General features: G+C 38.1%; 1 protein-coding gene across 3 annotated transcripts in view; it reads left to right on the top strand.

The window, feature by feature from the left end:
* Positions 1-17,684, top strand: part of JAG2 (jagged canonical Notch ligand 2) — a 94,541-nt gene extending 76,857 nt beyond the window's left edge. For all 3 annotated transcript variants that reach the window (XM_008168216.4, XM_065593747.1, XM_065593748.1), the window contains 11 exons: positions 311-424; positions 885-998; positions 1,992-2,108; positions 3,240-3,267; positions 4,554-4,639; positions 7,187-7,300; positions 7,505-7,620; positions 10,008-10,256; positions 10,740-10,871; positions 11,944-12,100; positions 15,369-17,684. In XM_008168216.4, the coding sequence (XP_008166438.4) occupies positions 311-424; positions 885-998; positions 1,992-2,108; positions 3,240-3,267; positions 4,554-4,639; positions 7,187-7,300; positions 7,505-7,620; positions 10,008-10,256; positions 10,740-10,871; positions 11,944-12,100; positions 15,369-15,844 (1,703 nt within the window). In that variant the 3' untranslated portion in view covers positions 15,845-17,684. The remainder of the gene's footprint in view (positions 1-310; positions 425-884; positions 999-1,991; positions 2,109-3,239; positions 3,268-4,553; positions 4,640-7,186; positions 7,301-7,504; positions 7,621-10,007; positions 10,257-10,739; positions 10,872-11,943; positions 12,101-15,368) is intronic.
* The last annotated feature ends 3,652 nt before the right edge of the window (positions 17,685-21,336 follow it).

Raw genomic sequence — 21,336 nt, 5'->3', positions numbered from 1 at the left:
GATTGGTCAGTATAGCACCTTCCCCAAAATTGTTTTGAATCTGAAATATTCTTAAAGGAAAATGTAAACATCTAAGGCCTCTTTAATTCATGGTTTTCAGTCTTAAACTCTTGATTCTCATGTCATCTTTTTGCTGCTGTTTGTGCCAAGCTCTGAAGCTTTCTTTGCAATTCTGACCCGTTCTTATCTCTGTCTGGAGACATTTTATCTCTTTACAAAAGACAATATACGGTACCTAACTTTTAAAAACCGAAACTCCTCTATCCTAGTCCACTGCATTTTGTTGAGCATTTTGAATTTTTTTTAATAGATTTTAACGACTGTTCCCCTAATCCGTGTCACAATGGAGGCAGATGTATTGACTTGGTGAATGACTTCTATTGTGAATGTAAAAATGGTTGGAAAGGCAAAACTTGCCATTCACGTAAGTGTTTACTTTGTTCATATTCATCTTTTGTGCGCATACTTGTATTCTTTCTCCTGTGGAGGGGGAAACTACCAGTTTTCTGAAATGGATTTGAGACAGCACCTGTGGAGGAATCAAAGTCCATATTCATAATCTCCTTCCCAGTCCAAAACTGAACCTTTTAAAAAACAAAAAAAAAAAAAACCCTCTTGTGCAACATGTTAGGCTGTTGAATCAACAGTGCAAGAAAAAGACAACAACTGACATTTGCTTGATTTCATTACAATACCAGAGCAAATGGAACTGTGCACTTTCTTAATGGTATTACTTTGAAATATAGAGTTTGTTCTAAAAAATAGAAATCAAACTACATCCAAACATCCTCTGCAATGTCTGTCACAGAAAATGTTTAATATCTTGGTTAACTTCCATTCACTCTTGATGTGCTGCTTAGTTCTTGTTTTGTTGTGGCTCCTAGGTGAATATCAGTGTGATGCCAATACCTGTAGCAATGGAGGAACATGTTATGATGATGGAGACACTTTTAGATGTTCATGTCCTCCAGAATGGAAAGGGAGCACTTGCAACATTGGTAAGCTTTTAACTTTACTCTCTGATGTGTGGTACAGTCCAAAATGGGCTGAGCCAGAGAGGATTCTAGATAGCTCTCAAGTGTTTGGTAATTGGGAGGGGCTAGTTCAAGTCCAACCCAGTGACCATATGCTTTTAATACTTTTCATTTCATGTAGACCCTGAATATGAATTTTGTCACTTCTATCCAGTATTCAGTAGAATGTCCATATAATAAAAAATATGTATTACAATTAGCACGAAGACTCCTAACTACTAAGATTTCCAGGAAAAGATGGAAAGGGCATGGAGAAGCGTGGTAGAAGTTCATTGGGAGCAATGTGGGAAAGCTTGCATTGCTGCGTTGGGTGTTTTGTGTGGGGCTGGGTTTTCGTTTTGTTTCTTTGTTTTTGGTACCTATGATGTGAACAAATGGAAGATGTCAGTCTCCGTATCTAAAGAGCTGTTTTCATGAGTACTAAACTTCCAGTAGGAATGTGAGATGAAAAATTGGATGAAGACAGCACAGTTTTAGTCATTCCGTTGGGCTCTGGTTCCATTTCGTATATATCGTACTCATGTTTAAGTTATAGAATTTTAAATCACAGCTTGGCATTCATATTTACCACACTGTGTCCTTAGATGTTGACACAGGGAAGAGTATGAGGCCAAGCAACTAGCAAGACTTTTGGATTGGACACTTATATGGATAACAAGAATATCCAGAGCTAGTCATAACAAAAATGTGAAAGGTATATTAAACCTCATGCTTAAGGCAATCTCTGACTAATAGAGTTCAGGATCATACCTAAGATGGGATATAATATTCTAGATCTACCTACTTCTAGGTTCCTAAACCTTCCCTTGTATCATCTGGTACTGGCCACTGACCAGATGGACCTGGACTCTGATCCAGTATGGCAATTCCCCATTTTGGTTGGTTCATAGGTTCAAAGTTTGAAATCTAGATTTTTGATACTGGTTTACATAATTGTTTTGTTTGTTTAAATCAAAGCTCAAAACAGCAGCTGTATTCCTAACCCTTGCATGAATGGGGGAACGTGTGTTGGCAGTGGCGATTCTTTTTCTTGCATCTGTAAAGAAGGATGGGAAGGACGTACATGCACACAGAGTAAGACTTCACTTTTTTTCCACTAAGATATTAGGAGTGTCCGGTACAAAGCCGTTTAAAAACCTGCTTTGGTTTAGTTATGTTCAGGTGCCAACATATATGAATCATTCAGGCTAGAGGGGACAGAGCTTGTCTAATGAACTGAGAGAGCTTGTTTGTTTTGCATCTAATTTTTGCCAACATAAACGTTTAATTTCCTATGAGAAATGATCTTTGAAAGTTTTTATTTCCAAAACTTTACAAAGATTTTTTTTTTCTCTCTGAATATTTGTCTGTAAAACTAGTAGCAGGTGGAAAAGCAGACTAAACTATATATCCTGTTATGAATGCTAAAATGGTTGGCTTTTATTTTCCTTTTAGTATAACATTTCACTATTTTAGTGACATACCAACAGGATGATTTGTTTAGGTGGGGCAAAGCTTGCATTTCTGCTGCTTCAAGACATAACATGAAGAAAACATTGCATCTGAACTACATTTTCACCTTATTTCAACTCTGAAATTATGCCTTCATTAGATTGTTCAAAGTTGAATATACTGGTGGTATTAACCCTAAAAACTCTGAATTTGCTTATAATTGCAAGGTTTTGTAAAATAAATGCAATAAAGTTTAAAAAAAAACTGGCTAAATTGCAAACATGCATATGAAAGGTCAAAGGAGTAGTGCTCCTTTAAGAAACTAGAGGCTGGTTTAATTAGCAATAGCCAATACCATTATAATTGTCGATGTAGTCTTGCTGTCTGTTCCTGAGTTTAGCTGCTATCCCACAGCACTTTAATCTCTGAAGTTGTGATCTATCCAACTGAGACAAGAGTTCAAAGGTCACTGAATTAAATGGCCAGATAGAATCTTTAGCATTTGTCACTTTTATATTGTATGTAAAAGCTAATATTAAACCATTTTACTGTTCTGTTATGGAGTTTCACCTGAAAACAACCCTTTTTGTAGTTAGTTAGTGTATTCATACCATATTACAATTCCTTTATTGCAGATGAAAATAAAAAATTCTTTTGGCTTACTATGTTTTTTCCTTTAGGTTTTTAGTTTTATTATAGATTTAGTTTTACAGATTATAATTGGCATGCTACATATTTTAAAATTCATACAATTCATTTACTCTTCTATTATAGATACCAATGACTGCAACCCCCATCCATGGTAAGCACTAAAAACCTTCTGTTCATTCTTTTATTTTCATAGCACTTGAACATATTGTTATATGTTACTCTTAAAAATATTCATACTTCAGTGAATCAAAATTGCACTCTAAACATAATTAGACCTGGGCTTATAAAGAAAACATTCTTGCTGAAACTTCTAACAAAATATGCTTTTTTGTGCTCCTTTTTGTTTTTGCTTTCTGCCAACAATAGAGCAATTTAGAGTTCACTGGTGAAAATATTTATAAGAATTAATTTCCAAGTCTTGTGTTAGTATTCATGCCAAAAGTACTTTTGAAAGCTCATCCAGTCAAAAAATAGAAGTATTAAATAGCATTTTATGTAGTGAATCTCAACTAAGAGCAAAATTAAAATATTTGCTATCAAGTTTGAATGAAAAATGTGAAGATACTCCCTGAAAGAAGAATGTAGCCATCACAAATTTTAGTCCACCCATGTTATTCATTGAAAATTATTTGCTTAGCTCTTACTATAATATATACAAGAAATTTATATCCCATTTAAGATCAAATATTGGTTCTGAATCTTCTAAAATGTCTTAGTGAAATTTTGATAAGTAGCAGGATATTCATACACTCAATCTCTCGACACTGAAAATACAGGTTCCTTTGTCCATTGTCTAACACCTTTTGCTACTAACAATGCTACTCCCATAACTTTTTGTTTTATGTAAAATCTAAGTTTTTAAAATGCAGACATCTGGGTTAAGCAAACATCCAGTAAATCTTGCAAGTTCTCATTTTCTGATCCAAATTCTGCATTTTGTACATTTCCAAACAAACTGGGAGAAAAACCTTCAATTTCTATTTTACATCTTGTGCACAACCATTGTCTTTTTCCTGAGTTGTGTTCATATCTTTATAAATGTTCCTAATTATACTTTTTCCCACAGTTTCTATAATATTGTTTTTTCAGATGTGTTATTAAGCAATATAATTTATCTAACAGTATCCCAGATATCCTTTCTCTTAGTGGGAACAGATCATCCCTTTAAACAGCAGCAGAAGGTTTAATTAACAAAGGTTTAATTAGAGAGACCAGCAAAACAATGCATATGGTTTATTAAATAGACTCATATTATGAATTAGCAAGGATTTTTAATTCCATATTGTTGAACAGTGAGAAAATACCATGAATAGGAACAATAGAAATTTGCATTTGAACAGACTGTTATGTGAAAGAACTAGGGTTTTTGCTTATCTTTAGGCTTGTGAATCTACCCTGAGAGCATTCATTGTAATGATAGGTTTATTATTTTTACAGTTACAATGGAGGCATCTGTGTAGATGGTGTGAATTGGTTTCGATGTGAATGTGCTCCCGGGTTTGCTGGTCCTGACTGCAGAATTAGTAAGTACCTGTATGGCTGAAGGACTGAGAGGTCATGCCATCAAGACCCAAAATCTTTGTTATCTTGACCCTTTGACATTTCATGCATTAAGCTTAGGTCAGCTGTACCCCAAATAATGAAGCAGAAGCTAACTGAATTATTCATAGACACTGATCCTCACCTTGTAAATAATGGGCTCTTTTTGTCTGGGACAGAATCCCTTTATTCATTTGATAAATGCAACTAAAATGACTTGGCTTAAATTGTACTCAAAAGATCTGTTGCTGGATTTTATGTAGGTGTTTTGTTTTGGGTTTTTTTTTCCTGCCATTAGCTTTGTAGTGAGAGAGAACAGTTTAGCATATTTTTATGCTTAAACCATAACAAATGCCTTCTTTGTGGTAATAACTTTGGATTCCTATTGCTGATGTAATGGGTTGGAAATTTCATAGCTAACCGAAATAAAAAGATGAGGGCAGAGTATAGTCACATAAGGAGTAACACATGGAACATGTAGCACCACATTTACAAGCTTATCTTAAGGACAGTTTTTAGTGCTATCCTTCAATATGGACCATGAGAACTGTAAAAATTAAATGATGCATTTTGTGTGGCTTGTAAAGTGAGGAAATGGAAGACCAAAAGAATAGGACCCTTGCATTGAAACATTAACTTTGTAGTTAATTTAAATAAAAACCCGAAATCGTTAATACTGTGTAACCCACACTGATAGTGTGCCTCTTTCTATATGTGGTCTTGCCACGAAGAGGGACACTGTCTCTGTACCTGTGCACCTGGTCCTTCAGCTCAAGCAATAGAGATTCATGCCTTTAGGCCCAGAATTCCTGGGTTTACTCTCTCAAGATGATCCAACAGGGGGTGTCAAGTGTGGAGCCCGGTGTTACCTTGACAACTGTCACCCCACTTATAACAATGCCCTTGGTTGGATTTTCTGCAGATATTGAACCTGGGACATCTGTACCTAAACGCATGAGCAGGTCCATTAGCTCAGAGGCTGAAGTTATGGGGTGGCCTAGTTATGGGTGGGGGATAAAGCTATACTCTAGTAGCATGGTTACAGCTGTATCGGTTACAGGGTTCCTGATTTGCACTCTTCCTTATTTACTCTGTAGTAAGTGAGAGAATTGAACCATAAATCTTTCTTCAGGGTGACAGTGGTGGTACTGAGTGAATGCTGATCAACATATATATGGTGATTTGATAGACTTAACTTTCCGTTTGAAAGGAACAAGGAGTGGTAACATACTCTACTTGCTTGGTTTAGGTACTATTATATTCTCCTAAAACCCCAACCAACTGTACGATTTCGCTAAGAATCTAGCACAGAATGGTAAACAACTCCCTTGGCCCTCCAGGAGGGCATCAGAGACAGTGAGAACAACATGTACTTCCGCTGTCACTTGTCATTTTCCATTAGCTATGCTGATAACTATCATGTTGCTGTTCCATACCACTTTCACTTCCAGTTACAAACTACAACTTAAAAACCACACTCGCTTATATAATGATGGTGAATCTAGGGAATAAATTTGTTTTATAAGTTTAAAATATCGTTTGGAATGTTTGTTTGGGAAAGGGAGAAATGCTGAGAAGACACCGTACGCGTTTTCCTTTCCAACAATAGTCAAGTCTACGCTACAGCTGCACTGATGCAGCTGTGCTGCTGTAGCGCATCTGATGCAGACACGCTCTGCTGACAGGAGAGCACTCTCCTATCGGCATGATTACTCCACCTCGGCGAGAAACATCCACTATGTCGGTGGGAGAGCGTCTCCCGCTGACATAGCGCCGGTGTGGACAGCACACAACTTCCATCGCTTGGGGAGGGAGGGGCGCTGTAAGTTAGATGGACTTAACCGATAGTGTAGACCTTCCCTCAGTGTTCATGGTTTTGCAACTTTAAGTATCTGCGTATATCCTGATATTAAAGGATGTGTTGTGTTACACATGTTGTGTTGTAACAGCTGTTAGTTTCTTTAGCATTACAAAAAATACACTTCCCTGTGCATCTACATATGCATTTGATTCCTAGCCCTTTTTTTAAAGGGGTGGATTTTTATGGCCAGGCGTATGAGTTTCTTTTCAAAAATTCTTGCTCTGATTGCAAGAGAGATTCTAAAAATCTTTTTAAAGTAAGATAATTAGCTCCACTTTTGTTTTCCTCTCCTGTTGACATTAACAGAAGTTACATGGGTGTATGGGGAAGAGACTAGACTCATAAATGTTACTTTTCATCATTTGATGGGCCAAATTATACTAACACAGTCCATTTGTTTTAAACACAGCCAAGCCAATTTACTACTTAGTGCTTGAATTCAGATGCCTACATTAATGGACATGCGTTTTAATAAGGCTCAACGTGCTGAGACTAAGCAGCTGTTGCATGTAGCACAAAAGTCAAATTATTCCTTGCACAGACCCCCAGCAAAACATTCCTTCCAAGTGAGGATGGCAGATCTTGTCCTGTTTGATTGCTTGTAATTAGGCATATCATGAAACATGCTGAATCTTTGCCACTGATTATTTTACTTGCTGATTTTGTTTAGACATTGATGAATGCCAGTCCTCCCCTTGTGCATATGGTGCCACCTGTATAGATGAAATAAATGGATACAGATGCACCTGTCCTCCTGGAAGAGTTGGCCCTAGATGCCAAGAAGGTAACTTTAAAAAAAAAAAAAAAAAACTATTAGAAGATTAACTCAGGAAGCAACTGAGTATTTCATAACTAACACCGTTTTTATTGTTTATGCTATTCGCTCTTCTTGTAGATAAATCAAATTAATTTAGGTCTATTTAGTTTTCAGTTCAGTGCTTAAAAGACTAACTGTACTTTAATTTTTTTTTTTTTTTTTTTTTGTAAGTGATTGGTTTTGGAAAATCTTGCTGGCTTAAAGGAATGTCATTTCCTCACGGCAGCAGATGGGATCAAGAATGTAACAACTGCCACTGTTTGGATGGACATATTGACTGCACCAAGGTATAAATATTCTTCTGAAATACTCTTTTTAGCTGTACTTCTGTACCTGGATTTCTTCATGTGCAAGTTACTAGTCTTTAGTCCCCTTCCTTCTGTGTTCTTTCCCCATGTACATTGCCCCTACTATATACTATAATATATGTATCATATTAGGTAAGGTAATAGTGGTAAAGATGCATGATAAATTCAATTTGAGTGCATCATCTGCCCACTAATGTGTCTCCACTGTGCTATATCGAACACTCTAAACTTCTGAGCTGCTTTCAGACTATCACTAGAATACAGTGCTTGTGTTCAGGACTGTACAGTTGGACTTGCGGTACTAACACAGACTGGCTTTTCAGCTGGAGAGCCATGAAAAATAGTACCAATGTTGCTCACTGCTTGTGAGTTATACAGCTAATTTCAGATGAGCACCAATAATATCTGTAATACTAGACCACAGTATAGTCTCCTACAAAATTTGTAGGAAAAAATACCAAGTGTGTGTTTTTTTTTTTTTTTTTTAAGATTGCTAAACACTTTGCAGATTGGTCCAGCAGTAAAGCTAGCTGCCTTTATATTCTTTGTCCAGCTACACATGCGTCAAGGGCAAAGAAATTATAACTAAGATTTCTAGATCATTTTCAGATAGTTTATCATGTGAATTTGAGATCTGATCTATTTTAAAAACATGATGATTACTAGCTTCTTGGAGGCTCATTATGATACCCACTAGTTTTCACTAGGACTATAGTGCAAGTGAGGTGATCAAAGGTGCACTATAAATGGAATTTATCACAGTAAATAAACCGCTTGTTTTTGTGGCTCTTTCATACATCATGGAATAAAATATATGCTTCCTTAATATCCAGAGACACAAGGTGGGTGAGGTAATATCTTTGACCCAAAGAAGAGCTCTGTGTAAGCTTGAAAGCGTGTCTCTCTCCTCAGTAGAAGATGGTCCAGTGAAAGATATTACCTCTAATGTCCCGGGACTGACATGGCTATGACAAGACTGCCTACATCCTTACTATCCAGTCTAGACTTCCAAGGGCACCATATGTGCTCCTAGGAGAAGAATCTGTATAACATTAGGATACACCATTTACAGGTGTATACAGTTAAAATGTAGCTGTGCTTGAGGTGTTCTATACCTCCCAGTAACTGTGTGTGCCTATAGTCTTCCTTCCTAGGAAGGAGGACTGAAGTGTGTTAGTGAGGTAGCATGGTACTTATTCACCTGAGTGTCTCGTCCCACCCCAAAGTTAAGATTGACTGAGATGTTATCAGGAAGAAGTAACATGACCCAATGCAGCGGTTCTCAACGAGGAGTCTGGGGCCGCCTGGGGGGCCACAGGCAGGTTTCGGCAGGTCTTCCCAAATAAATCCGATTGCAGGGCCAACATGAGACTCTCTGGGGCCCCAGGGCAGAAAGCTGAATCCTGAGCCAAAGCTGAAGCCCGAACCCTTCCTCCCAGGTTGAAGCTGGACCCTGAGCAACTTCGCTTCGCAGGGCCCTGGGCAATTGCTCTGCCTGCTAACCCCTAATGCCAGCCCTAGCTTTTAATCTACCGGAAAACAGTTGGGGCATGGTGGGCCATGGAATTTTTATAGCCTCTTAGGGGGGAGGGAGTTCAGAAGGACAAAGGTTGAGAACCTCTGGCCTAGTGGATAGAATACTCCTCAAGCTTAGGAGGAGGCCTACAAAATATCTGCAGGACTAACTATTGTCCTCCTTCGAATTCCTCCTTAGAACTCTTTGTAGCTATCGCAGAAAAGATGTGACACCGCATAGGCTGCTGGTGTGCTGAGCCTATTGCCCATCACACGGACCAAAAGTGTCTCACTGTGTTTCCTTCCACTTCCCTCTCTGTGTGTTCCGTTTCCATTGGTTAGTTTGTAAGCTCTCTGGAGCAGGGACTCGCTCTCTTGTTCTGTGTTTGTACGGTGCCTAGCACAATGGGGTCTTTGTCCTAGGAGCTATAGTAATACAAATAATAATCGCAGCTCTGCCACTAGTGTGCTGGATGACCTTGGGCCCCTGGGCCTCATTTTCCCAAAAATGTGATTAATGATACTTAGCATTTTTTTTTAAGTGCTTTGTATGAAAAGTCTTGTAAGGCTGTGGTGGTGATGGTATGATCATCATTGTCACGCTAGGAAAACATGGCCAAGCTTTTATCATGAGTATAAATCTGAAGCACACTATTAAAGAGAGATACAGTAGTTAAAACTACAGCATATGACGTGTGGAAATAACTGTTTTTTCAGTAAGAATAAAAGTCGAGTTTCATCATTACCATTTTCTGTGGATTACTGGTAATTCCTGTAAATTCTAGTTATAATGCACTATTGTAGCTAATCAACAATAACTAACAGAAGTTTTCATCTCCTTTAATTTCTAGGTGTGGTGTGGGGGTAAACCATGTTTATTACAAAAACATCAGGATCATGCAAATAATTGGTGTCCCATTGGTCAAGAATGCCAAGAAATAATGTATATCAAATGTTTTCAACCACCTTGTACCAACTGGGGAGAATGCAGCACATCAGAGCCTCTACCTGTCAATATCAAGTGTCCGCCTAGTTCTGGATATTTAGACAATAATTGTGCCAGAATTACTTTAATTTTTAACAGAGACAAGGTACCCCAGGTGAGAACAAAATTGTTATACTTGTCTAATAGTATAGAAACACTGGATTCTGGTGTGTATCCTGTGTAGGTGCATATAAAACATACTTATTATCAATGTCTGATACTGCCCTCTGTTTACAAAACTTTTATCATGTGTGTAGCTGTAATGTGAGAACTTCGCTCCATGATGATGTCATTCAGCCACAGTGCACGCAAAAAACCCCACTGTAATTTAGAGGGCTAAATAAGGCTTATTTTAATATTTCTCCTTTAAACATGTATATAAAACTGGGTAAGTACTTACCAGTATATGCTGTTCAAACTGCTCTGGTTCTGTCCAAATATTGCTAGAGCAGACCAGAGAATCTGTCGCATGCTTGTTTTTGCCAGAATTCATATAACGATGTAAAATAAATTGATGATAAAGCTGTATACACCAGTAGCCTTTTAAATACAATCTTTAACTTGCACTAAAAGAGATGATTTATCTTACTTCTAATAGGGCACTACCATTGAAAACATTTGCTCTGAAATTCGATATTTACCAGCCACTCGGAGTGTTTCTAGGGACAGGACTTTGATAGTATTGTGCGATCTATCCTACTCCACAGAGAATGCAGTGGAAGTTGCTATTGTAAGTACTAGACTGTTCTCCTGAACTAAACATGAAAATTGTTGGTCTAGTTAGTTTGATTTGAATGTGTTTTTATTTACTCTTCCCATGTTCAAACACAGAAACAAGTATCCATATTAAGGTTTCACTATAATTTTGTTTATTACCTCATGGGTCTGTATTAAAACACTCAGTTCTCACACTGGCAGAAAATTGCTGTCATCTTATTGTTTATGCTAAGTTGTCTATTTGAAATAAGTTCAGTACAATTACTAGGGCACGGTGACCCAAATCACAAAAACAATCACCTGGCATGATTATTGACTCTCTCAGCAGAGACACTAAGCTGTCCTTGAGGGCAAAAAGTTATTGGTGGGGCACATAAGCAGAGTAAAGAAACTTTTTTCATGACCGCCGTACGTTTACTATGGGTAAAGAGAACTTCAGTCTCCAGGATGCTCAGAGGAAACACTGAAAACCTTAGTGGAGGGAGCCGGGGGGCGATCTGTCAGGGATATGAATCAGCTAAGTGGTAATTGACTGACTCAAATCTGCTGAACTATTTGATTCCTTGTAAGGGAGTTTGGGCAGGATCTTTTTTGTAAGTTTCTTTTAGGTAGAAGCACTGTACATGCGGCCGGAAGGTGCCGTATCAGACTCTCTTTGCTTACCAGTGCCAGTAAAGAGCATACTGAGCTATGATACAAATAGGGGGACCTGTAAAGTTTAAATATAATGGATTGTCATTAGTGCAAGCTAATATCCAGATAGCTTGAAACCCTTTACACCATGACGAAGTTTGGCTTGGTGGTGTAAGCAATATAGAGGTCTGCTGCCTTTACTTGCCATATAGCAGGAGACAGTGTCTTCCTGCCATGTGACCGATTTAGAGTATAGTATTGTCCTAATATTTGCATAATACTTCAAACTGAACCAGCCACCCTGTGGAAATAGTAAATTAGGATGTGCTAAACTGCTTCCAGTGTAACTATCAATCTGTACGACTGATTTAAATTAAGATTAATCATTGATATAGAGAAGTGTCGATCTGGAATTATTATAAAAAATGATTTTGTCATTTTTCCCCTCTTAGTCTTTTATCCCACACCAAGATGAGCAAGATAACAGTCTAATACAGAACGCTGCTAATACAATAGTAAATGCAATCACCAAACGGCAAAACAGCACTGCTATGCTGGCAGTTACTGAAGTCAAAGTAGAGACCATAGTTGTTGGGCATTCGTCATCAGGTAAGTTGAAGAACCATTAGTGTTTTAAGTATACTCCCTACTCTGACGCTACCAGTTTTATGACTTTCTTCCTGTGTCCTGCCAGGAGGGCAATAGCAGTCAATCATAAAGAAGCTGTTTTGTCACCTTCTCTCTGCTTCATTTTTGTAGCAGGATCCCAGTTTCCTGCCTCATAACAAATGTGTTGTTTAACGGCACCCTGAATTGTCCGTCTGTCTCTCTGTCTGTCTCTCCTCCCACCCCCAGCTTGTTCTAGATGACAAAACAGGGGAAAGGGCACCAGTGGAACATATACTATAACTTTCAAAGGCTCCATCCCAGGAGCAGAAAATGTCATGATATGAGGAGCCTTGCAAGATGCTGAGCATCCTCAATGCCTAGTCACTTCAATAAGAGTTAAAGCTACTCGCGCTTCCTAACATCTGGCCTGATACAATCGGTCATTGCTCTTCATATTCATTTGGATCGTATCATGGTTCTCTGCCTCTAGGGATATGGCACAGCTGCATGGATCCTTCACTTGGCGATACAGCCCTAAGCCTATGTGAGGGCAGGTGCAGAACATCTAGACGCTAGGTGTCTCACACCAGCAGTCCCTCCCAGCACAAGAGACACATAGGAAGCAGTTGTGGAAAATCCCTAGTGGACTCTTTCCTCTCTAACAAGGAATCCCAGAATGGGAGCCTTACGGTGACAGGAGATATACCCAGTCTCTTCCTAACTTCTCCAGGGTCTCATCCAAGGAGTCCTTCTACCAACAGTCTTGGTCAGTCACATGTATGACCTCCTTTCTTTCACTACTGGGGTGGGGAAGGGGTTACGTTCCATCCTTGAAAAATGTCTCAAATTTCTTGCTCATGTATTCCCTAAGTCCTGAGGTGCCCAAAAAAAACTGCATACTTCATCTCTTTCTTGGACAGGAATTCTCTAGAGGAGGTAGAATTGGATCCAGACTCTGATCCCAGGCGGTCATCTCCTGCTCCCAGGAGAGTCATTCTTGAGGAATGGGATCACTTAGTCTCCCACATCTCCAATAGATTAGAAAGCCCCAGAGGATGAAGCCAGTCTAACTATAGGAGGCTCATCAAATACTCCCTCCCATCCTTAAAATGGTCGGTGCAGTGTGCTTGGCTCCTGATTGCTCCATCTCTTCCTAAGAACATGCATGGAATCTACAAATTAAATATTGCTGTTCGTGGTCTTTGGCCTACTTTAAACTTAACTTGGCAACAGTATCCCGTTCTTAACTCAACTGCCTCTGAAGGCCAATATCTCTGTCCATGACTATCTGAATCATAAGGTATATGGGATGATAAGGCACATCTTTTTGAGATAGGAGATTCTGAGCTAAACACTTCATCTACCTCTCATACACTTAAATCTAAGCAGGCAGACCATCCTGTGGTTAGTCATGGGACAGAGTCACCTATCTGAATGGGGACTCCTTCCAAGACCTCTTGTATTCAGGTGACCATGGGCACAAACCCCTACTTAAGTGGTGACTCGACATTGGTCGGGCGGAGGGAGGAATGAGAATGCAAGCTTAATATCCTCATCCTGGCAGTGAAGTTGGTGGGAATGGCCCTCCTCTCCTTGAAGTATTCTGCCTTCAGCCACCATCTAATTGAATTTCACAGCACAGCAGTGACTTACTTCCTCTGTGACCCAGGGAAAAGAAGCAAAACTCTGTAGAAGTCTGTCATTCTCCAAATGGATGAAATATAATATGGGCCCTCTACATTCCAAGTAGACTCAACCCTCCAGTCTGAATGGCTAAGCTGCATTTGATGTTCTGATATGCAGGGCAGATTCGCAAACCCTCCTCATTGGCTGCCTCATTCACAATAAACTGAAACTGAGGCTTTGACATAAGAAAATAGCTTGTCCAAAAAAAAACTTCTGAACAAATTTTTTCTTCCTTCGAAAAGGCAAGACAAACATGCAAATCCGTCTCTTTGGCATTTGTTTAAGAAGGAAGTGTGTTCCAGATCTTGGTGTAGCTAGGGACCATGGTCCTATAACAGTTATCTTGGAGAACACTCCCCCATAGTCGTGAGTGTTCTCCATGACTTAATTCTTCCTGATCTTAAGTTTATCTAAGGAAACTAACGGCATGGTATTCCTGCTACTGGAGTCTGACTGCATAGTATTGGCTGGCATAGAATAGGACTAGAATCTTGCATGATCATTCCCTAGCAATACCCCAGCTCTCAAAGAAAAGCACAAAGTATCCCATCTTTTGAATTCTCTTGAAACTTCCTCTTCTGTATTTGCCTCTAATACTGCTTCCCTTCCTGACTTTGGAGAAGTAAACAGAAAATTATCCTCCATTGGATGTAAAAGTAGCTAGCAAAAAATACATTTCCAAAGCAAATGATCTCCCAGAGGTTGATTTTAAAAACATAATTTGCAGGGAAAATAGCCTGTTCTCTGCCATATTTCTGTATTCATGTAGCTGTGGAAGCACTCACTGGGGCTTGCTGGAAAGGGAAAGGAGAAAGGAAAAACTGCTACTTTGATTGACTGTTACCTTTTTGCATATCACACTACAAGGTATGTTTGTACTGACGGAATGCAGTCACAGCCAATATCAATAACTAACTTTGAACAAATGAAAAACTTGTACTTTTTTCTGCTTGTTAGTTTTACTTCTAAGAGTGCTAGATGTAATGTTTTTTTTTTTAATTCACATGATCAATGTTCAGGGTATTAAGCAAGCAAGTTTTAAAAGAAACCAACCATATGACACATTTGAAAAGAATATAGTTTCCGTTAAAGCACTCTCTGTATACCCTCACTTGAGTTATCTATATACAGGAGTATTTGGATAGTTACATTTATTAGAAAATAGCTGTATCATCAGTAGTACATACGTTCATATAAAGCCATGCAGTAAAGAGAGAGAGAGAAAAACCATGAATACATAGTTCATATGTAACTTTACTTCCTGAAAGGTAACTGGAAGAAAGCCAATCAGAGATCAACTAATTAATGTAGTTCTAATAGTGTTTCATACCACTGCTATACTCTCATGTAGCAATGTCCAGTAGAACAGAAATCTCCTCTGATTTTCTGCCATCCTATTTCTCAAAAGGACTAGAGTTTCAAGCAGAAAATTAACTTAATATATTGTGGCAATTCCATCCTTTCCAAAAGGATTCTGAGAGGATGTACCTACAGCATATGTATGGATATTTCTTATTGCAGATGCTCAGCATTGTCTAACTAGTTTTAATAACCAGGCTTTCTGTTTTGGTTTGTCCCCTAGATTATCTGGTTCCAATACTCTGTGTAGTTTTTAGTATTGTATGGCTGACTTGTATAATCATCTGTGTGTGGTGGACTCGAAAGAGAAGAAAAGAGCGAGAGAGAAGTCGCCCACCTAGAGAGGAGAGTACCAACAACCAATGGGCACCTTTAAATCCCATAAGAAATCCTATAGACAAACCTTACAGTAACAAAGACATTCGTTATGAATGCAAAAATTTTATATCTCCTCAAAAAAGAACTTGTGATGCAGTGGAGGAGTATGTAGAGTATGAGGAAGAGGAGGAGGAGGAGGAGGAAAGAGAGGTCATGGAAATGGACAAATTCCTCACAAATAAACTCACAATGCCTTTGTCAGCAAAGGCATCTGACATGTCAGAGAGCAGTCCAATAAAGAGGTCCCATCATATAAGCAAAATGGACAACAGATCTGTAAAAAATGTGAATGCATCAAACTTTGAAGGCGGTAGAGGCTAACCTATATTCAAAACATAGGCGTACTGTGCCTACACTTAATGGGGAGGGGGAAATTGACATCTCCACTTTGCATCAAGGACTAAAATATCTGGAGTCAAATGTTCATAGTTTCTTTATTTTGCGTAAAAAAAAACAAAAAAAAAAGTTTAAATAAATAAAAATAATAATAAAATAAAAAAAAAGTTTATTTTGTTTCTTTAGCCTTGTATAAATTATTCAATGACTGTCAGATGAAAAAGAGTAATCTTTGATAGTTGCTATTTTTGTAAAGTTTACTTGTAATACACTCGCTGTATGGCAGAGGAGAGAGGTTGTATTTTCAATATATGTGTAAAGTTTATTACAAGAGACTGTACACTGTTTACAGAATGTATTTCTTTTTATTACTTGCTCTAATTTAATGGTGGCTTTAAAACCTCCTGGTTGAGGAAATTGTGTGAACTTAAACTGTTTCTTGACTTCAAATCTCTATTAATGGCAGCTCACTGCACTTGTTACGTTAGTAGCTTCTGTAAGTTTATTTCAAATTTGCCTTACACACTTTGTAACAGGAACAAAAATTATAGAGATCTTTCAACTGTGGTTTAAAAGTGGCCTTTTTATTTTTTGTTTTAATTACTTTAGAATTGCAGTATTGAAGCATGTGACAAGTGCCTTGAGATTAAACTTTTTCTATAGCAACTGTCAAAGACTGCCATACCAATATAGTTAAATTTTGAGAACTGTTTCCCTAACTGACATGGTTTATTTTGTAATTGTGAAAATGCTTCTTTTGTAAATATGTATATATTAAATGAATCACTCTGTATATTTGATTTAATAACTTAAAATATTTTGGTCTTTTTTTATGTCATTCCTTTTAATTTATGTTGCCGAAAGGGAGGTTTTATGGCAGTTTATAAAACTTTTTTTTTGTATTATGTCCAGATTAGAAGATGATGTTAGTTAATACAATCAATGTTAGGAATCTGTTGGTCATTTATATTTACATTGGAACACAATCATTTTACGTGTAAATAGGTCCAGAAACGTTTATTTTACCCAAGTTCTTCCCATCTCAAGAACACTAGAGGGTGCATATACTGTACAGTACAACATAGCAAGGCATTGTTTTTCTTTTGTGAATGTTAATTACATGTGGTATTACATATTTTTTGCATTTAAATACAGGCCTAATGAAGGGAACAATATTTTCCTCATTCTTGTTTCTGTTGTGCTTATTCATCTATCGCTCTAAGAAATAGGTTGGCAAAGTCAGAAGATGGAGTACCTCAAGAGAAATGGTTGTTCATAATGGAAGGCTTGTGCATTTTGTTTTTGACTTTTTAAAAGCTTTATTATTGCTATAACTGGGCAAACTATACGTTTATTTTTAATTACTGGAAAAACCATAACACTACATACGCTTAGTTATCTTACCAGTGAGAAGAGCGGATGTTTATCTGAAAGTATAAACCCTGGCCAATGAACAATGTAAACATGAATGTTTTTGAAACCAATTATTTTATACATGAACGCAGGAATTGTTTTGCAGGATCTTCTGTTTAGTACATTTTGTTTGACATGTTCTTAAATAACTTTCAGAAGAAAACTATTTATTAAAGCATTTTATAACAATGTTTGTTGTAACTTTTTTTACTTTGTGCTAAATATTCAAAACTTATTTTGATAACCTGGTTTAGAAGGTAGCTTTAGAAAGGGTACTATCCTTCACATGTTCCCCAGTATAATCCTAAGTATTTAAACCAAAAATACTTTTTCTGCTACCCTTGTAACTTTTTGTACTGTAAATGCTGCTGTCTTCCACAATCTAATAAAATGATTCCCTCATTGTGTGTAATATATTTTAAACTGTGTTTGCTTTCAAAATGCATTCTAAACGCTCATGGTTCTACTGAACTACCACATCAGACTTCGAAGGGCAGAGTAGTGGGTTCAGTTTCTATTTCAAGAAGTCTGTTTTACTTTGCTTCTGCAGCAGCACTTTCAAATTTGAGTCCGGCGGGAGGTGAGATTAACAAGGAACCAGAGTGCTGCTTTAGCTGTGGGTTGTTCCTATAGCCATGAGTAACTGGCTTCCTGTGAACATCTGCACACTTAGCGCAAGATACTGCTACCACTTTTTCCTGTCTGATTGGCTGCCTTGATGCTCAATCAAAATGGAATACTTTACTGTTCAACATAACAGCTAGCTCTAGAAACGGAACCTGGTGGCACTACTGTATCCACCTTTAGCTTTTAGATCAAATTCCAGACTTCATCCTTGGCCATCTCTATTTCAGAAGCACTAAGCCTGCTTTTAGCTGATATGCTACCTATCAGGACTGAGCACCGTATGGAGGGGCTCCAACCTCCACTGTTGGCTAATGTAAACAGCAGCCTTTCTACTACTATATTCCCCTGCTTCCTCAGTTGAAGAGGGGAGACTCTAAAACATTCTACGGTGTGATGCAAGTACTTGCAGTGAATGTAAAACTTTTTTTTCTTTTTTAAAGAAAGCGAAAAGCTACTCTCCTAAACAGACCTCCATCTCTCTGCAGCTGTCCAGGCCTTGAACTAGACACCATATTAGTATATGGTCTGCTTTAGGTACAACTGTATCCTTGCCAATTGTAATAACTTACATGGCTTAAACATAGGTGACTTATTTGATTAATGCAAACCGATGCCTCTAACATACTACAGTAGAACCTCAGAGGTATGAACTGACCAGTCAACCGCACACCTCATTTGGAACTGGACGTACACAATCAGGCAGCAGCAAAGACATTTTTTTAAAAAAGCGAGTACAGTACTGTTAAATGTAAACTACTAAAAAATAAATGGAAAGCAGCATTTTTCTTCTGCATAGTAAAGTTTCAAAGCTGTATTAAATCAACGTTCAGTTCTAAACTTTTGAAAGAACAGCCATAACTTTTTGTTCAGAGTTACGAACAACCTCCATTCCTGAAGTATTCCTAACTCTGAAGTTCTACTGTAAATAGTTCCTCGACTGACTGACTGACTATTTCTGTAGTAAAATATGGAACTCAGTGTTTCCCTAGCACCTGATCTGGGGGTAGGGAGAACAGGGGCACTGGAGCCTATAGATCCTGAAAGTTCATCTTTCAATCTTCATACAGTTAATACATTTTCACTGAAGAACTAATATTGTTTGACTTAAACTAGAGCTGTTTCTGAGATACTTCAGGAATTATCTGCTTTTACTTTAGGCTAATAAGCCTGATTCCTGCAGTGGGGTGCATGAACCCTACAAATTTTGGTTCCCCAAAAAACATCCAAAGTTATAGTGAACAGACTTCACTCCCCTTATGACTTCCTAAAGCCAATCTTTGGTTTTTCCAGAATTTCCCATCTGCTAGAAGATATCCCTGCGCCACATCAGTTGGGGATCAGCACTAGCTGCATATGGCTGTCCAGGAACTCCTACCAATGTCTGTGGCTACCTGCTGCAGAGGGCGGGGAAAGACTTCTGTATTAGAAGTTAGTGCTGATCTAGTAATTGAGGGGGTGTTTTTACTGGCTGCTTTGGATGACTGATGTCCAAATACAATCGCAAAGACTTTTACAACTGCAGCAGAATGAGAAATTACAGGTTATATTTTATATGCCTCTTGCTATCCACCATAGAGCTTGGAGTTGGGTCTTAACAAATGGTATTTGTAAAGCTAATTTTGCTTATTTAAATAATGATGTACCATGCCAAGTAAGTAGACAATGTTTGAGATCCCTAAGCAATATAAAACATTTGCATTTGAAATACAAATCTTCTAATAGCTCTTGTGCCTAGCAGAGGTAAAAGTTGCTAGTGTTTTGAACAGCTTCATCCGGGTAGGGTTATCTTTACACATTCCAAAGTGAAAACATATCCGTGCCAAAAAAAGCTAGTGCATTTTATGTGCATAAACGATTATAAAGAATGAAACAATGAGGCGGGAGAATTACAAGACTGTTTCCAATATTCCCCAAAACAAGTATTAACCTAGTGTCTTGTATGTTACCTGTTTATAAATGAGACTGTAAAGGGTGGTAGCAAGTTAATATTAATTGAAATACCTGGACCTTTCCTATATTTAGAAAAGCTTCACTCTGGTATTTTCTTCAATGGGCCAATGTGACCCAATACACATCCACCCCAATATATATATATATATAGGGTGTCACAGCAAAATGTGTGGTGTAGACTATTAGTGTGCTCTCCATCTTGTTCAAGGAGCACTCCCATTTGGGTATACTTCTGAAATCATGCAGGAAAACAAGATTGCGTGATCTAGGTGATCCATGCTAAACCTGATGGATTCCCTACTACATAAATGGCATTGTTCCATGATACTTGCATGTGGTGACAAGACAGATTACTTGGAATGAGGCACCTGGACAGAAAGGAAGGAAGAGGAGGTATATTTTTGAGAATTGTCTTTTAAAGAGGAAAGAGGGCTAGCTTTTAATCTTTATATTTAAAATTTGTTTTAGTGTTGTTAAACAATAGAAATCTGTAGGAAACATAAAGGCTCAGTCCACTTTTAAGGATTTTTTAAGTTGCATCTCTTCTCCCCCACCCCTCTAAACTCCTGTCTGTCATCTGTATTGTTTCCTTGTATTTTAATCTTTCACATAAATTTCTGCAGTGTGCCACCAATGTGTTTGCTACTATAGATATTTTTTTAACATTATGCCAACATCACATTATTTTGAGTAAAACCGCTAAAAGTGATCATGTTTTAGTCTAATCGGTGACCTATCTGTGGAATGAGGAATTTTGTACTGCGTGACTTTTAATATGTAGTCTTTCAAGTATATTCATAGGGAAACCTTGTATACATCCCCTTTTGGGGTTTTCTGAAAGTAATTTCACTTTTATGCTCCAATGTGCTTCTGACCTGGAACTTACTGAGTTTTGTTGCTTGTGGTTCTTTTGGCCATTTGCCGTCTGCTGTTTGTTTTTGTTCTTCAACGGGCCAGTTAATTAATCCCCTTGAGTTCAAATTGTGCTTGAGTGAAAAGTTGATTGTAGAAAAATAACTTGATGTTGCCCTTTATTATATTAATGAACTACATGGAATTTATGGAAGGGCATTTCCCAGTAAATATGTAGAGTAACCAGACGGAGCATAGCTCATGACACGGGGCTCTGAGGCAGACTTATTATTTATATATTTATATGCCTCCTGGAGGGGCAGCGTAGAATCTCTACCAAGAATGAGTAGCTTTCTCATTTATACCTTTGACTGCTAATTGCCCAAGGTGTAAGGGTCCACAGAATGATCCTAATAAACAGTGGGTGAGCATGGAGACGGTGTCTTTCTCTTTCCTGTGGCTGCTGTAGAGTAACAAAGCTGCTTCAAACTACCCAGACAGTTAAAACTCCTAGTAAAATAGATGCTGGTTGTGATCTAATGTACCTTACTTTGTTGGGCATTCGTTCTGAGGGGTTTTTGGGAGGAAGGAGGTCTTGTACTCCACTTTCCCTCCCTTCTCAAAGGCGAACTGGC

This window comes from Chrysemys picta, chromosome 4 (genome assembly GCF_011386835.1).
Source record: "Chrysemys picta bellii isolate R12L10 chromosome 4, ASM1138683v2, whole genome shotgun sequence".
NCBI lineage: Eukaryota > Metazoa > Chordata > Testudines > Emydidae > Chrysemys > Chrysemys picta.
Note: the sequence above shows the minus strand (reverse complement) of the source record. Positions and strands in the feature narration are given on the sequence as shown.